This window comes from Odocoileus virginianus, chromosome 24 (assembly GCF_023699985.2).
Source record: "Odocoileus virginianus isolate 20LAN1187 ecotype Illinois chromosome 24, Ovbor_1.2, whole genome shotgun sequence".
In the NCBI taxonomy this organism is placed as follows: Eukaryota; Metazoa; Chordata; class Mammalia; order Artiodactyla; family Cervidae; genus Odocoileus; species Odocoileus virginianus.
In genome coordinates this window covers 16,597,044-16,610,267 of record NC_069697.1, presented here as the reverse complement: position 1 = coordinate 16,610,267, position 13,224 = coordinate 16,597,044, and the positions used below count along the sequence as shown (strand labels likewise).

At 37.1% G+C, this 13,224-nt stretch overlaps 1 protein-coding gene across 3 annotated transcripts in view; it reads left to right on the top strand.

Moving 5' to 3' along the window:
* The window catches only part of KITLG (KIT ligand), a 96,592-nt gene that overhangs the window by 71,671 nt on the left and 11,697 nt on the right, over positions 1 to 13,224 (top strand). The window contains exons 5-9 of one of the 3 annotated variants that reach the window (XM_070454309.1): positions 660 to 819; positions 1,594 to 1,629; positions 10,103 to 10,212; positions 10,872 to 10,939; positions 11,923 to 11,999. In XM_070454309.1, the coding sequence (XP_070310410.1) occupies positions 660 to 819; positions 1,594 to 1,629; positions 10,103 to 10,212; positions 10,872 to 10,939; positions 11,923 to 11,962 (414 nt within the window). In that variant the 3' untranslated portion in view covers positions 11,963 to 11,999. Of the gene's footprint in view, positions 1 to 659; positions 820 to 1,545; positions 1,630 to 10,102; positions 10,213 to 10,871; positions 10,940 to 11,922; positions 12,000 to 13,224 lie in introns of all 3 variants that reach the window. The other 2 variants (XM_020900244.2, XM_020900245.2) reach the window with 2 other exon arrangements.

The following is a 13,224-nucleotide window of genomic DNA, read 5'->3' as shown; positions in this document are numbered from 1 at the left end:
AAAGTGCCAATTTATGTCATTCTACTGGTATATAAGAGACCCCCTCTGCTCCATGTCCTTGCCAGTATTTATCATCATTAGACTTTTTAATTAGTGCATATTTGGAGCATGTGTTATGTATATTTTTAATGAGAAGTAATGATTTTAATGAACATCTCTAAAGAGAACAGTTTGTAATTTGTTGTTAGGATTATTTCGTTGTTATGATGTTGCTTTCACCTTATTCACCCTCACCACCACCCTCTTCCTTTTATCCAGAATTGAGTCCCAGACTGAACTGCATATAATCATTTGTCCTATAGTGCCAGTTTGAATTATGAGTTGTAAAACAGTTGTCTAGAGACTTCCCTGGTGGTCTGGTGGTATAAGACTCTGGCTTCACTGCAGGGAGTGCAGGTTTGATCCCTGGTTGGGAAACTAGATCCTGCATGCCCTGTGGAGAGGCAAAAAAAGATTAAAAAATCTAATTCAAATTTAACTCAATAGATTATGTTCCTAAAATATTAACAATGTTACTTTAAAAAAAAAGTTGTCTAAAAGTGTCGGTTTCCCTTGAATCTGTCAAGGACATATTTGTAGTCTATTACTTTGACATTAGTTAAATCTGCAGACTATTTGAAAAACCTAATCTTGTCTTTTTTTTTTTTTCCTTCTTCTAGAATGTAAAAAAATCATCTAAGAACCCAGAACCCAGGCAGTTTACTCCTGAGAAGTTCTTTGGAATTTTTAATAAATCCATCGATGCCTTCAAGGACTTGGAGATAGTGGCTTCTAAAATGAGTGAATGTGTGATTTCCTCAACATCAAGTCCTGAAAAAGGTAAGACATACAAGCATTCCTAATATAAATGTAAAAAGCAAGATTGAATCTTTTATGCGTAGGTAAGAATCTACTTCTGACTCAAATATATATGTAGATAGAAAAAAGACATGTGTGTGTGTATGTCTAATATAAAAGCTAGTATCAGTGGCATGAAAGAAAAAAACAGTTACATATCTGCTGGTGTTCAAGCCCAGACAACACTTAACCATCTTCAAAGTACAGAATTGCGCATGGGTAAATGATATATGAGATAGTCACTCATTTTCACCTGATATTTACTAGTAATATTACAATTACATTCTTCTTCACTTCCAGTCTTCTTAATGTCCCCTTCTCAAATCTTTTTCTTAAGGGTCTAACTCTGAGTCATGAATTCTCATCTTCACCACTTACCCTGTGCTGAGACTTCCTCCCCGCTACCATCCCTATGATACAAAATTTTAATTTCATCACTTATTTTGAAAAAGTGACCAATTGCCAACCGTTTGCATTATTTACATTTATTAGCGTGTGTAGACAGTGAATCTTTGTCCTGTAAGGTGACTTTGGTGAATTTCTTAAAAATAGAATAGCAGGACCCAGTATAAAATAAATAGGATCTGAATAAATAGGATTTGGGAAGCAGGCCTGGAAAGTACTCTAATATTGCACTTCACCTTTTGAGGACTCTTTAATTTATGTACATCGCCATGCAACACTGACACATTATTGCTTTCTATTTAGATTCCAGAGTCAGTGTCACAAAACCATTTCTGTTACCCCCTGTTGCAGCCAGCTCCCTTAGGAATGACAGCGGTAGCAGTAATAGTAAGTACATATGTCTAATTTAATGCATGCATGGCTCCAGTTAGCTTCTGTTAGGAGTATTGCATGAGCTTTAAAGGAAATTTCTGCAATCACCACTATTAATTCTGTTCTCTTACTATTCTTCCTCTTATGATTTTCCTGAGAATTAAATAATTAGGTTTGCACAATTGGATTTCCCTAAAGCTGGAGATAATGTTTAATTGGGGTAATAAATTTTCTGCTAAGATAGTTTTCAATAAGGCATGAAATTACTTTTAGATGACTTAAGCTTTTTTCATTGTTGACTCGAAATATATTCTGCATGGAATTTGCCTGACAAAAAATGGAATTTTAAAATGGAAAATACAGGTGCTGGCTGTGTAAAATTCCAAGGATATCTTCTGTTTTGTTGTGTATAACACTATTTACTACTGTATGTTTGGAAATTTGATGATTTTTTAAAAATTTTACTATAAAATTATATGTTGGGGGACAATATGCTTCTTTCTCTGAAATTTCTATCCTTGTTCGTGAAGAAGAATTCAGTTTTCTGAAAGTCTGATGTCCTTTTTTTTTCCCAAATGTAATCCAATGGACAGAGGAGCCTGGTGAGCTACAATCCTTGGGGTCACAAAAGTCGGACACACTGACAGACTAAACTTACCTCCCTAGGCAGAGGTCACTATAAGCGTCATTGGATTTACTAAATATTCTGACTCTCTAGTCTCATGGATGCTGTTGGAGGAAAAAATTCATCCTGTGATCTTAGCTGAGAGGATCGTCCCTTAAAAGTTAGTAATGGGACACTCTCACATGTTCAAGAGCACCAAAGACCTCTCTGTAAAAAGAGTAATCAATTTAATACAAACCCACAACAGCAATGCTGCAATTCAGAAATTAAAAGGAAAACCTCTAAAATCCAATCTGTTTGGGAAGTTTTGCCACCAAAACCTGACTTGATGAGGCTATTTATAATCTTTACCCTCTAAAAGTGGGTATGCCTTTCACTAAGGCATGCCTTTCACTAAGAAGTATTAATGCGTTTGACTATAGGGTGCTACTCATATCTCATTGAGGATATTATATAATATATAATATTTATAGGACAGAAATATTCTGAAATCTAAAATTCTGAATACCCATTGGATTTGAAAAATTTGAAGACACTATATATGTTAAGGTCTTTCTTACTAAGAATTTTATTAATCTTTTCAAAGAAGTGATTTTTGACTTCTACAATTCTGTTAGTACTTCACTGATTTATAATCTTACCTTTTATAATTTCCCTATGTCTACCTTGGGTTTAATTTGTTCAACTTGTTCTAACTTCTTAAGTTCTCAAGGTAGAAAAATTAGATCATTGACTCTAAACTATTCTTCTTTTCTAAAATAAGCACTTAAAGGTACAAATTTCCTTAAAAGCAGCTTTAGCTGAATTCCACATATTTTGATATATTGTGTTTCCATTATATTTCTTTAAAAATAATTTTCCTTTTGATTTCTTCTTTTGTTCGTGGGAATATAAAAGTGGGTTGTTGTTGTCTAAAAATGTGATTTTTCTAGATATCTTATTATTGGTTTCTAAATTAACTCCATTACTGTCAGAGAACATACCCTGTAGTCTTGTGAAATTTATTGAGACATTTTATGAATATTAAAGTTTCAGGTGTAGCATTCTGAAATTTGATACAGGTTGTTGATAACTTTCAGATCTTCTGTCCTTATTACATTTTTTGTCAGAGTTTTAATCGTTTACTGAGAGGGGGCATTAAAAATCTTTCCTTTTGATTGTGGGTTTGGTTGTTTCTTGTTTTGGTTCTAAGGTTTTTGCTTCACCTACTTAGCAGCTCGATTATTAAGTACTTAAATATTTATTTTTGTTATATCTTTCCTGAGTAATTGGCTTTTACATTTTCCTGAAATATTCCTTATTAACTCTCCTAGAGCTCTTGAAGCATATTTTGTTTGACATTGGTAGAGCCAGCCTTTCTTATATTTACTGTTTTCATATACATTGTTTTTCTACTTATCTTTATTTTGAAAGTATATCTCTGATAGACAGGATGCAGTTGGGCCCTGCTATTTTATCTAGTCCCTTATTTTCATTAATTAGGCTGTTTCATCCATTTTGTATTTAATACAGTTATCGGTGTGGTTAGATGTAGGCCAACAATTTTGTTATTGGCACCACATGCTTACTGATCCTCTGTTCCTCCTTTCCAGCCCTCTTTTGTGTTCATTGATTGATTGACTTTTAGTGCTCTATTTTAATTACTCTGTTGTCTTTTTAACAGCACCTCTTGACATTTTGTAGTTGCTTTAGGAATTACCATATACATATTAACTTGTAACTTTATTTAATGTTGTAGCACTTCAGAAACAATGTAAGAATCTTGCAACAGGATAGTTCCACTTGCCTATAACCATCTTTTGTGCTGTGCTGACATATATATTTACGCAGGTTATAAACCTCACAATGCAGTCTTAAAATTATTGCTTAAACCCATCTTTTAAAAAGAAGGAAAAAAAATTATTTTCCATTTACCCACATATTTATTATTTCTTGTTACTCCTCATTTCCTCTTGTAAATCCAAGTTTCTGTCTAGCGCTAATTCCTTTCTGGCTGAAGAGCTTCCTTTAGCATTTTGTGTAGTGCAGATCTGTTGCCAACAAATTCTTTTTCTTTTAATAGAAAAATGTCTTTGTCTTCAGTATTGCAGGTGCTTTTTACTAGATACGAAATTCTGGGTTAACAGAGTTTTTTCTTTGAGTCCTTTAAAGATGTCACTCCATTGTCTTCCTGCTTCTATTGTTTCTGACAAAAAGGCAGCCAACATTTATATGATGTTTTCCCTTATATGTACTGAGTCATTTTCCCCCACTGCCTTTCAAAATTTACTTCTGTTTTAGGAGTTTAAATAAGATGCGCCTAGGAGTGGTTTTCTTGTTTGGCAAGCTTCTTGGATATGTAAGTTTAAGAATCACACATACGTACAATCACACACATAATAATCCCACATATATTATTGATAAAATCAGTCTCACAGATCATGGAAGTTTTGTTCATTTTTTTTTCCAACCTCTCTTTAATCTTCAAGATGAATAATTTCAACTTATTTTCAAGTTCCCTGACTTTTCTGTCATCTGCTAAATTTTTCTTCCAGTAAGTTTTCCTTTTTCCATTAATTTTTTAAATTAAGACTTTATATTTTTAGAGCAGTTTTTTACAGCAAAATTGAGGTGAATAGACAGAGATTTTCCACATACTCCCTGCCACACATGCATAGCCTCTCTCATTATCAACATCTCCCACTAGAGTGGTGCATTTGTACAATAGAGGAATCTTCATGGACACCTCATATCACTCAAAGTCCATAGTTTACATAGGGCTCACTCTTGGTGCTATCCATTCTATGGGTTTGAATCCAGTGCATTTTTTTCATTTCTAAATTTGTACTTTGTGTTCTAGAATTTTCATTTGATTCTTTTTATATTTTATATTTTTCTGCTGAGATTTTCCATCTGCATATTTATTATAACAATATTTTCTTTTTTGGCTCTTGGATATAGTTACAATAGCAAATCTAAAGTTCCTGTTTTCAAATTTCAATATGTAGGTCATCCCATCACGGTTTCTATTAACTGATTTTTTTTTCTTCCTGATTGTGGGTCACATCTTCCTTTAGATGGCTAGTAATGTTTGAACATATGCTGGATATTATAGGTACTATGTTGTTGAATATCTGGATTTTGTAGCATTCCTTCAGTGACTGTTTTGTTCTGATAGGCAGTTAGTTCAGTTCCTAGCAGATCAGCTTTCTCTTCCTTCCTAGGCTTCTTTTTTTCTTTTTTTTTTTTAAACTTTCTTAGAGGGTGGAGGGAGAGTAGCCTTATTTCTAAGGCATGGGGTCGCTGAGCTATTTCTTGAATGCCTAGAAAATCTCTCCATTCTTGCTTGTCAGAACTTTGTCTCTGAACTGACTGCTAGGATCTTTAAGTGATGGTTTCCTAGACACTGTTTATTGCCAGCTTTTGTGAAGTTTCTCCCTATGCATGTATAGCTTATTATTCAGCCAATGATTGAGTCTCCTCCAGACACTTGTAGCACTTCTTTTCTGCATAGTTCCTCTCCCCAAAATAACCCTGCCTCACAAACCGCCCTGCTTTCAGCTAAGGCAGCAGCCCTAAGCTTCATTCTCTGATTTCCTATCGCAGTGAGGCTACTAAGTCAAAAGCTGTCACCCAGCCAGCAAATCGGGACAGTTGTAGGTCTTATCACTTGCATTTTCCCTCTCCCAGGAATTACACTCTCGCATTGCCTTTTGGTCAAGGTCTGAAAGTAGTTGCCTTGTATGATTTGTTTAGTATGATAATTATTTATGTTGAGAAGGTTAAATTGCTATCATCAGGGTTGAATGCAAAATCTTTTCTACTTACATGACAACTGAATATATAACACCTGTTTGGTCCTATACCTTTGAGACTATCGGTAGTTTTTAAATGACAATGTGAATGACCAGACTTGTTTTTTGTTTCCCTTTTTCTCCCTTTCTTCTTTAAAAAAAAAAAAAGTGGGTCTTGCATGATCGATCAGCAGCTTTTGGCTAGGTGTTCTCACTCATGAATATGGCATTTAGATACCCATGGATAGGACTAGCTGTTATGGAGTGTATAGTCTCAGAAGCAGACACAAATCAAAATATTCATATTTTGTTATTTATACTATTTTTAATAGAAGTATGTAAATGTCTTTAGTTGTAGCATAAGGAAAGTAAGAAGTTTTGGGGCGTATGGTCAGGGAAATTTGAAGAAACTGTGCTGTTTTCAAGGATAATTGTGGCCATACTGGTCAGAGGACTATGGCATATGATGGAGCAGTCCAGAGGTGTAAGTCCCCTCTCTGTAGCTTATAAGGGAGACTCATGGGATAAGGTAAACATGTAAAAGTTATCCAAAGGAAATCGTGCTTTAAAAGTAATGGTAATATTCTTTATACCAAGCTAAAGTGTGTTGTAAAAATGTTTAAGTTTGCGATCCTTACAGACAGTATATTTAAATGACAGAGAAGATCCTTACTTTGACATTACCTTACACATCTTCTAGAATGACCGCTGCCCAGCTCTAGCCCTTGGCTAGCTGTGTGATCTTGGGCTAGTGTTTTAATCGCTCTGGACTCCTCGATCAAACTGAGGTTGATAATCTTTCCTTCATAAGTTTTCTATGAGTTTTAAATGAGTTAGCACATGTGTACTTAGCACCATGCCTGATGCATAGTACATGTTCATCAAGAGTTATTAGAACAATTAAGAAGCAGCAAGGCTGGGTCAGTAAGTGGCGAGCCTTCGGTGAGCTCTGAATCAAGGGGAGAGTACTGAATTGCATGTTTTCTAAGGATCGAGAAGAGAGACATATTCATGGGCATGGTGCCCATAAGCAGACTCACTCTACAAAGAAACTCAGCAGAACTGTAGCACAGGTTTTTGTGGTCTGTGTTTGTACAGATGTCCGGCATTATTAGTCAAACCACACAAGTCAGTTCCCACCAATTTTGAACACTGAACAGTTTTCATAATAATGAGAACAACTAATAAGAACTCAGGAATTCAGGATTACTCAAATCCTGTCCAGATGAGCTTCCCCACCCCCATAAACTTAGAAGCATTTTTATATAAAAGCAACACTTTGGTCCCAGTACCCTTAATTTATGTTTCCCAGGTGGCCTTAGTGGAAAAGAATGCCCCTTCCAATGCAGGAGACAGACACAGTTTCGATCCCTGGTTTGGGAAAGTCCCCTGGAGTAGGAAATGGCAACCCACTCCAGTATTCTTGCCTGGAGAATTCCATGGACAGAGGAGCCTGGCGGGCTACAGCCCATGGGGTGCAAGGGTCAGACACAGTTGAAGTGATTTAGCCCACATGCACACCCTTCATTTGGCCCTTGAGGCACATAATTCAGATTTTATTGACCCCTGATGGGGTCAATACTTGCAGCAGTAGCAAGTATTGGGAATCATGCCTTGGAGGTGTAAGCAAGCCTTTTCTAATGCAGTAGATTTTCTCTCCTGGAAGAGGGATGGCAGGATCACTGAAGAGGACCCAAGGCCCAGCTGTGAAACCATTTACATGAAGAGTAGAAATAAGGAAGTGACGCCTCTGTAGAAGGTGACGTCAGCTCCTGTGGATCTGACCACCTCCTATCTCCTTTTCTCTCTCATACAGGAGGCCTGGTGCTAGGTGTTAGTCAAAGTCCAGAACTTTGCTCAGGGCCACTGTCCTAGGGGTAGGACTTTGGTTAACAAGTCACAGTGTTCTGGGAGAGCGAGGTGTGCTTTCTTCAGTTGCTCCTCTAGCTTGGCTTCATTTTCAACACCATCCCTGGGGGCTGTCCTCCTAGCTGAGAAAGATTTAGAGTGGGGAATCCCAGAGCAACTCACTCCGTAACAAGTTCTTTCGGCTTACTGCTGGTGGCTATGATCTTTCCTCTGGTCTGACTAATAATACTTCAAGATTTGACCTTTGGATAGAACAGGAAGAACAGATGGTTAGCTGCCTTGACTCTGGGGCATCTGGCTGCTCAAACATAGGCATTGGAGTTCTCTGTAGCACCATCCCCACTGGTTAGTTTTCCACTGAGTCTGGGGACAGAATATTCATAGCTTTCTTTGTTCTCTGTATATGTCTGGATATGTCACTTGGCCAAATCATAATCACATGCCTGCAATCAAAATAGACAGTGTTGGCCATCAGTGGGAATTCGAACATGTCACTGGAATACAAACACAAATACCCAAATTATTATTTACCAATAGTGATACAAACATTTCTAAAATGGCCAGAATTGCCTGTAACTCCAAACACATTTCCTCAAAAAAGTCACTTTTATAAATAGTAGCAAAATCTCAGACAAGCACATATAATCTTATATAACCCTTAAATAGCTTTATTATTGTAATAATAGTGTTCCTTCAATTATGCCGAATCCCATTTTATAACTTAGGCTTATTTTGGTGATAAAATTCATGTTGAGTTTTAAGATGCCTAAAACATATTTCCCATGGGGTTGGGCAGAAGATCTGTCAGTCTGCTCTTAGGAAGTGATTCATAGTTACATGAATGGAAGAGTCCAGTTCTTTACTCAATCTCCTTTAAGTATAAGGGGCACCATTACTCACCATGTTTCCCCTACCCTGCCCCAGGGCACACCCAAACTTACTATTATGAGAACCTCTTTGGAAACATAAGAATTGTAGAATTAGTGAGTTTTCTGTTCCAAGTTTACAAATGGTAGGGAGAAGGGCAATTTCTATTCTCACTACAATAGATAAGATTTGTTTCTTGCCTCCCAGGTTAAATCTATAAGTTTATTTTTCCCTCTTAAATGCTAATACACATACAGTGGTTTGATTCTTTTAGATCATGTACTTTAGGTACTTAATATTAAATAGGTGACTGTAGGCTGACACAGTAACCCAAGTATCATTGCCAAATATCAGAGCCCCAAACAGTCACTTGTACTTAATTGGCTTACATTTTGATCATATGACTGCTCAAAGTATATAATTTATAAATGGATTACATCTTCCAAAGAGAACTGAAAGTTTAACTCTTACAAGTTGACACACACGTGTCCATGTTCTCAAACAAGGAAGTTGTTTCTTGTAAGGAGACAGAAAGGAAAAATCTGTCAAAATGTTAAGTTTTGTGATGGGAGCAAGAGACCCTTAGGGAAGTTTTATTGTTTAATTCCTGAATCATTCTGCTTCTCGAGAAATATCAAAGCAGGATGAAGGGAGGTGTCCCAAGTTGATGTCTTGTGCAGGTTTTCTCTCTCAGTTTCATGGGGAAACACTGGTGTTTCCAGCCATTCTTCCCTGTTCAGTAGTCTCTGGCTTTCTAACATAGAAAGCCTGAAAAATTGAAACCTTTAGTCCACAGCACAGTGCAATGCACTGCTTGGTATCCAGTAAATGCCAACTTGGTATCCAGTAAATGCAATGAAGAGACACCGTAATTCTAAGCTTGAGGTCCCTGAAAATACCCTAAGCATAATGTTCAGATATTAACTTAAAATTTGAGACAGGCCAGACATAGCTTGATGCATCAAGACCTTGATCAGGTTGCAGAATGTCATCTTTAGATTTTCTTGGCAAGATGTGATATGTAAAAAAGTGAAAAGGTGTTAGAAGATAAAGGCATAGAAGATGGATTTGCTTGATTAGATAATTTTCAGGTATATGTTATCTGTGTTCCCTGTGGGTCCACATTAACCAAGTCAGGCAGCCTTCTGCCTGTGGGGTTTCTTTTTCACCTTATATCTTTCAGAAACTACATGAACTTGTATTGAAAGCGGAAAAATCAGTATGATAAATATTTTAAACAGATAGGTCCAGAGTACATTTCAGAAACAGTTGGGAACAACCACAGCATTAAGAGCAAAACCTCTGGCATGGATATGGGTATGTGGTGTTCACCACTGCACTGTTTAAATTACAGGGAAGGCCTCAAATTCCACTGAAGATTCCAACCTACAATGGGCAGCCGTAGCATTGCCAGCATTCTTTTCTCTTGTGATCGGGTTTGCTTTTGGGGCCTTATACTGGAAGGTAAGTGTTGCTATTCTTTTTTTTTTTCTCTCCTTAATCAAAAACTTTGCATATTTATTTGTTCATTCTACATTACATAAATGGTTAACTGCCCTTTTCTAAGAAAGGATCCTACCAAGAAAACAGTAAGATAGGATATGTCTTAAATTATAGCCTCCACAGAATATAAACCTTAGAAAGGATCCCCCATTCCTCCTTATGTTTTGAAGACCACTCCTCTAATTGAGAATACATACTTAAGAAAATGAAAACTGGTTTTATTAGTCTGAACTAAATATAAAAAGGAATAAATATATGATGTGCTTAAAATTAGCTAGAAATGCCGTTTGTATGATCTGCTATTTTTGGATTTCTACTCTTATGTTCTCTTCTCATTGAAGCCTGTCTGAAATTTTTAAATGTGCTAAATGATTGCAAGTCCCCTTTTTGAAATGTCTTTTTAATTTGATTACTATTTAGATCTTTCAGTTTCCTTACTCCTCTTTCATCTCCAACATCCTGAAAACTTTTGAGTGATAGTACCATGCATTTTTCGTAATTTCCTTACTGCAGAAGTATTTTCATAGGTTGCCTGCTGACAAAAACATGGAAGTGGAGACTATTTACCTCTTAAATAGGACATGATAATTTTATAATACATATCCTTGTTCTTTTCCCAGAAGAAACAACCAAATCTTACAAGGACAGTTGAAAACAGACAGATTAATGAAGAGGATAATGAAATAAGGTACTTCATTTTACTAGAGATGTTCATCAGTAAGGTTGGCCTCGCCACTTCGCATACCATGCATGTGCTCATAACATCTTTTAAGAAGTGTTTCACCCTCACGATGGCAGCTCCTAATCAATGTCTTCCCACTTTTAGCTCCATTTCTGATCTCCCATTGTCTCTTCAGTCCCACATCTCCACTTACCTGTAATTGTCTTCCTGACCCTTCTTAGGGTATGCGCCCTCTTTTCCTATAAGCAGCAGAATCTTGCTCATTGTGTTCCTGGTCCTGGAGCTCGGGAGGCACATTTCCCCTCCTCTTTCCCACACTATAACCAAGACATGCCTAGTTCCTTCTTTAGCAGCAGTGATTATTTTCATCTTCTCTGAGCTGCTGCCACAGAACCTTCCTTGGCCCTTCTAAATTCCACCTTCGTCTCCTTCTATAAACCCCATTCTTGATATCACCTCCTAGTCAAGATATTTTCAGTGCTTTTCTCTTTCACACTTCATATATTTGACCTCACTCTGGATTTTGGAGCCTTTAACATATTTCAACTTACTCAGTATTTTTTTAAAGCCAGATACAAAATTTGTTTTAAGATACCTTTCCTCTTATGATAGTTGTCTTCTGATCACCATTTTACTCTTTCCACATACTGCCCAGGACCAATACTTTGACTTTACATTCAGTTATGGTTTTTCCATTTGGCATGTTATTTTCTCTTATATCATGTTGCATGTGTATGCATTCACATATTAAGCACATTTAAGCATTTTTTGTATATGTATCTGCATATGCATAGAGAATTTAACTAATTGCAGAGAATGTGTTGAAGTCCTCCCTATAGTAATATTATGAAAGTAAACTTCCCACCCAATTTTGTAAGCTTTATGCTCCTGTACTTATAGAAAAGTAAAAACTGCCCTTTACAATGCCCAGATCATGATATACTTCAGAATCTGTCTTAAAGCAAATAAGCATGTTTCTTGGTTTTCAGTATGTTGCAAGAGAAAGAGAGAGAGTTTCAAGAAGTGTAATTGTGGCTTCTATCAACACTGTTACTTTTGTACATTGGTAAGTTTTTAGAATTCAAGTTAAAAGATATAATGGGAACTACATAGCATCCTAGATGCCAGAATTTATTGTCTTCTATCAAGCTGATGTCAGTATGTCAGCTGAAACTGTTACATTGAATTGTGCATTCTCAAGTTTTGAAAGGCAAGCAGTGTTACTCCAGATTAGTGGATCCATCTAGTATAGGAGTTATACAAAACATTAACAGTTGAGTGTTTCCTTTTTTTTTTTTTTTTTTGACCATACCATATGGCTTGTGGGATCTTAGGTCCCTAACAAGGGACTGAACCCACATCCTCAGCAGTGAAGGTGTAAAGTCCTAACCACTGGACCGCCAGGGAATTCCTGAGTGCTTATATTTGAGGCCAGAAAATAAACAAGGGGAATAGAGCAAAGTAGGACTAAAATAAAATAGAAGAAGTATAAATAAAACCAATTTCAATTCACTGTAGTTATTGTAACATGATAGGAAACGTATCTCATTTGTTAAATGCTCAATCAAGTGCAAACCAAAAACATTTCCCTGCTATTTTAAGGAAAAGGAGTAGAGGTCAAAATCCCTTGTAGTCAGGAGAGGGAAAGCATCAAGGTAAGGTGCCACCTGCCACATGACTGGTCCTCATTGTGCCTCATCACAGTCTAGAACCCCAGACGCACTGAATACAAGCCAGGGACAGATACCTGAGGTTGGGGTTGTGTGGGTCTGTGGAGGGCTCGGGGAGAAGGAAGACCAGGAGGATAGGACTGGGAGGGCGCTGTTATTTACATCTCCTCTCCCCTCTCCTGTCTACTGCCTTAGCTTCCAAAATAGTTGCAGACATGGTGTGGGGCGCACCCTGAATGGCACTAACCTGATCCATCATCATGCATGCTCTTCCCATTTTACTGCTGCCAACTGGCTATTAAATCTGTTCTGCCCATGAACTCCCATGTATTCCAGTGGGGTATGAGTGTTCTTTCATTTTTCTAAAGCTTCCATTCTTCCCCTGCACCCCCTCATGGTTGGAGGATCATTTACTTGCCCAGATTATTACAGACGCGGTCTCTGGGGAGCTTTGCCTTTTACTTTCATGTCACTGTCCTTCCAGCTCTCCCTTCTGTCCCAGATTCAGAGATTTCTCTCTCTACTGAATCTTCCCTGGGGAAACTGGGTCGCAGAGTCTCTTGTCTCCTCCAGGAACTCTCTTTTTATCAAACATCATTTTTTAGAAACCCAAAATAGCAT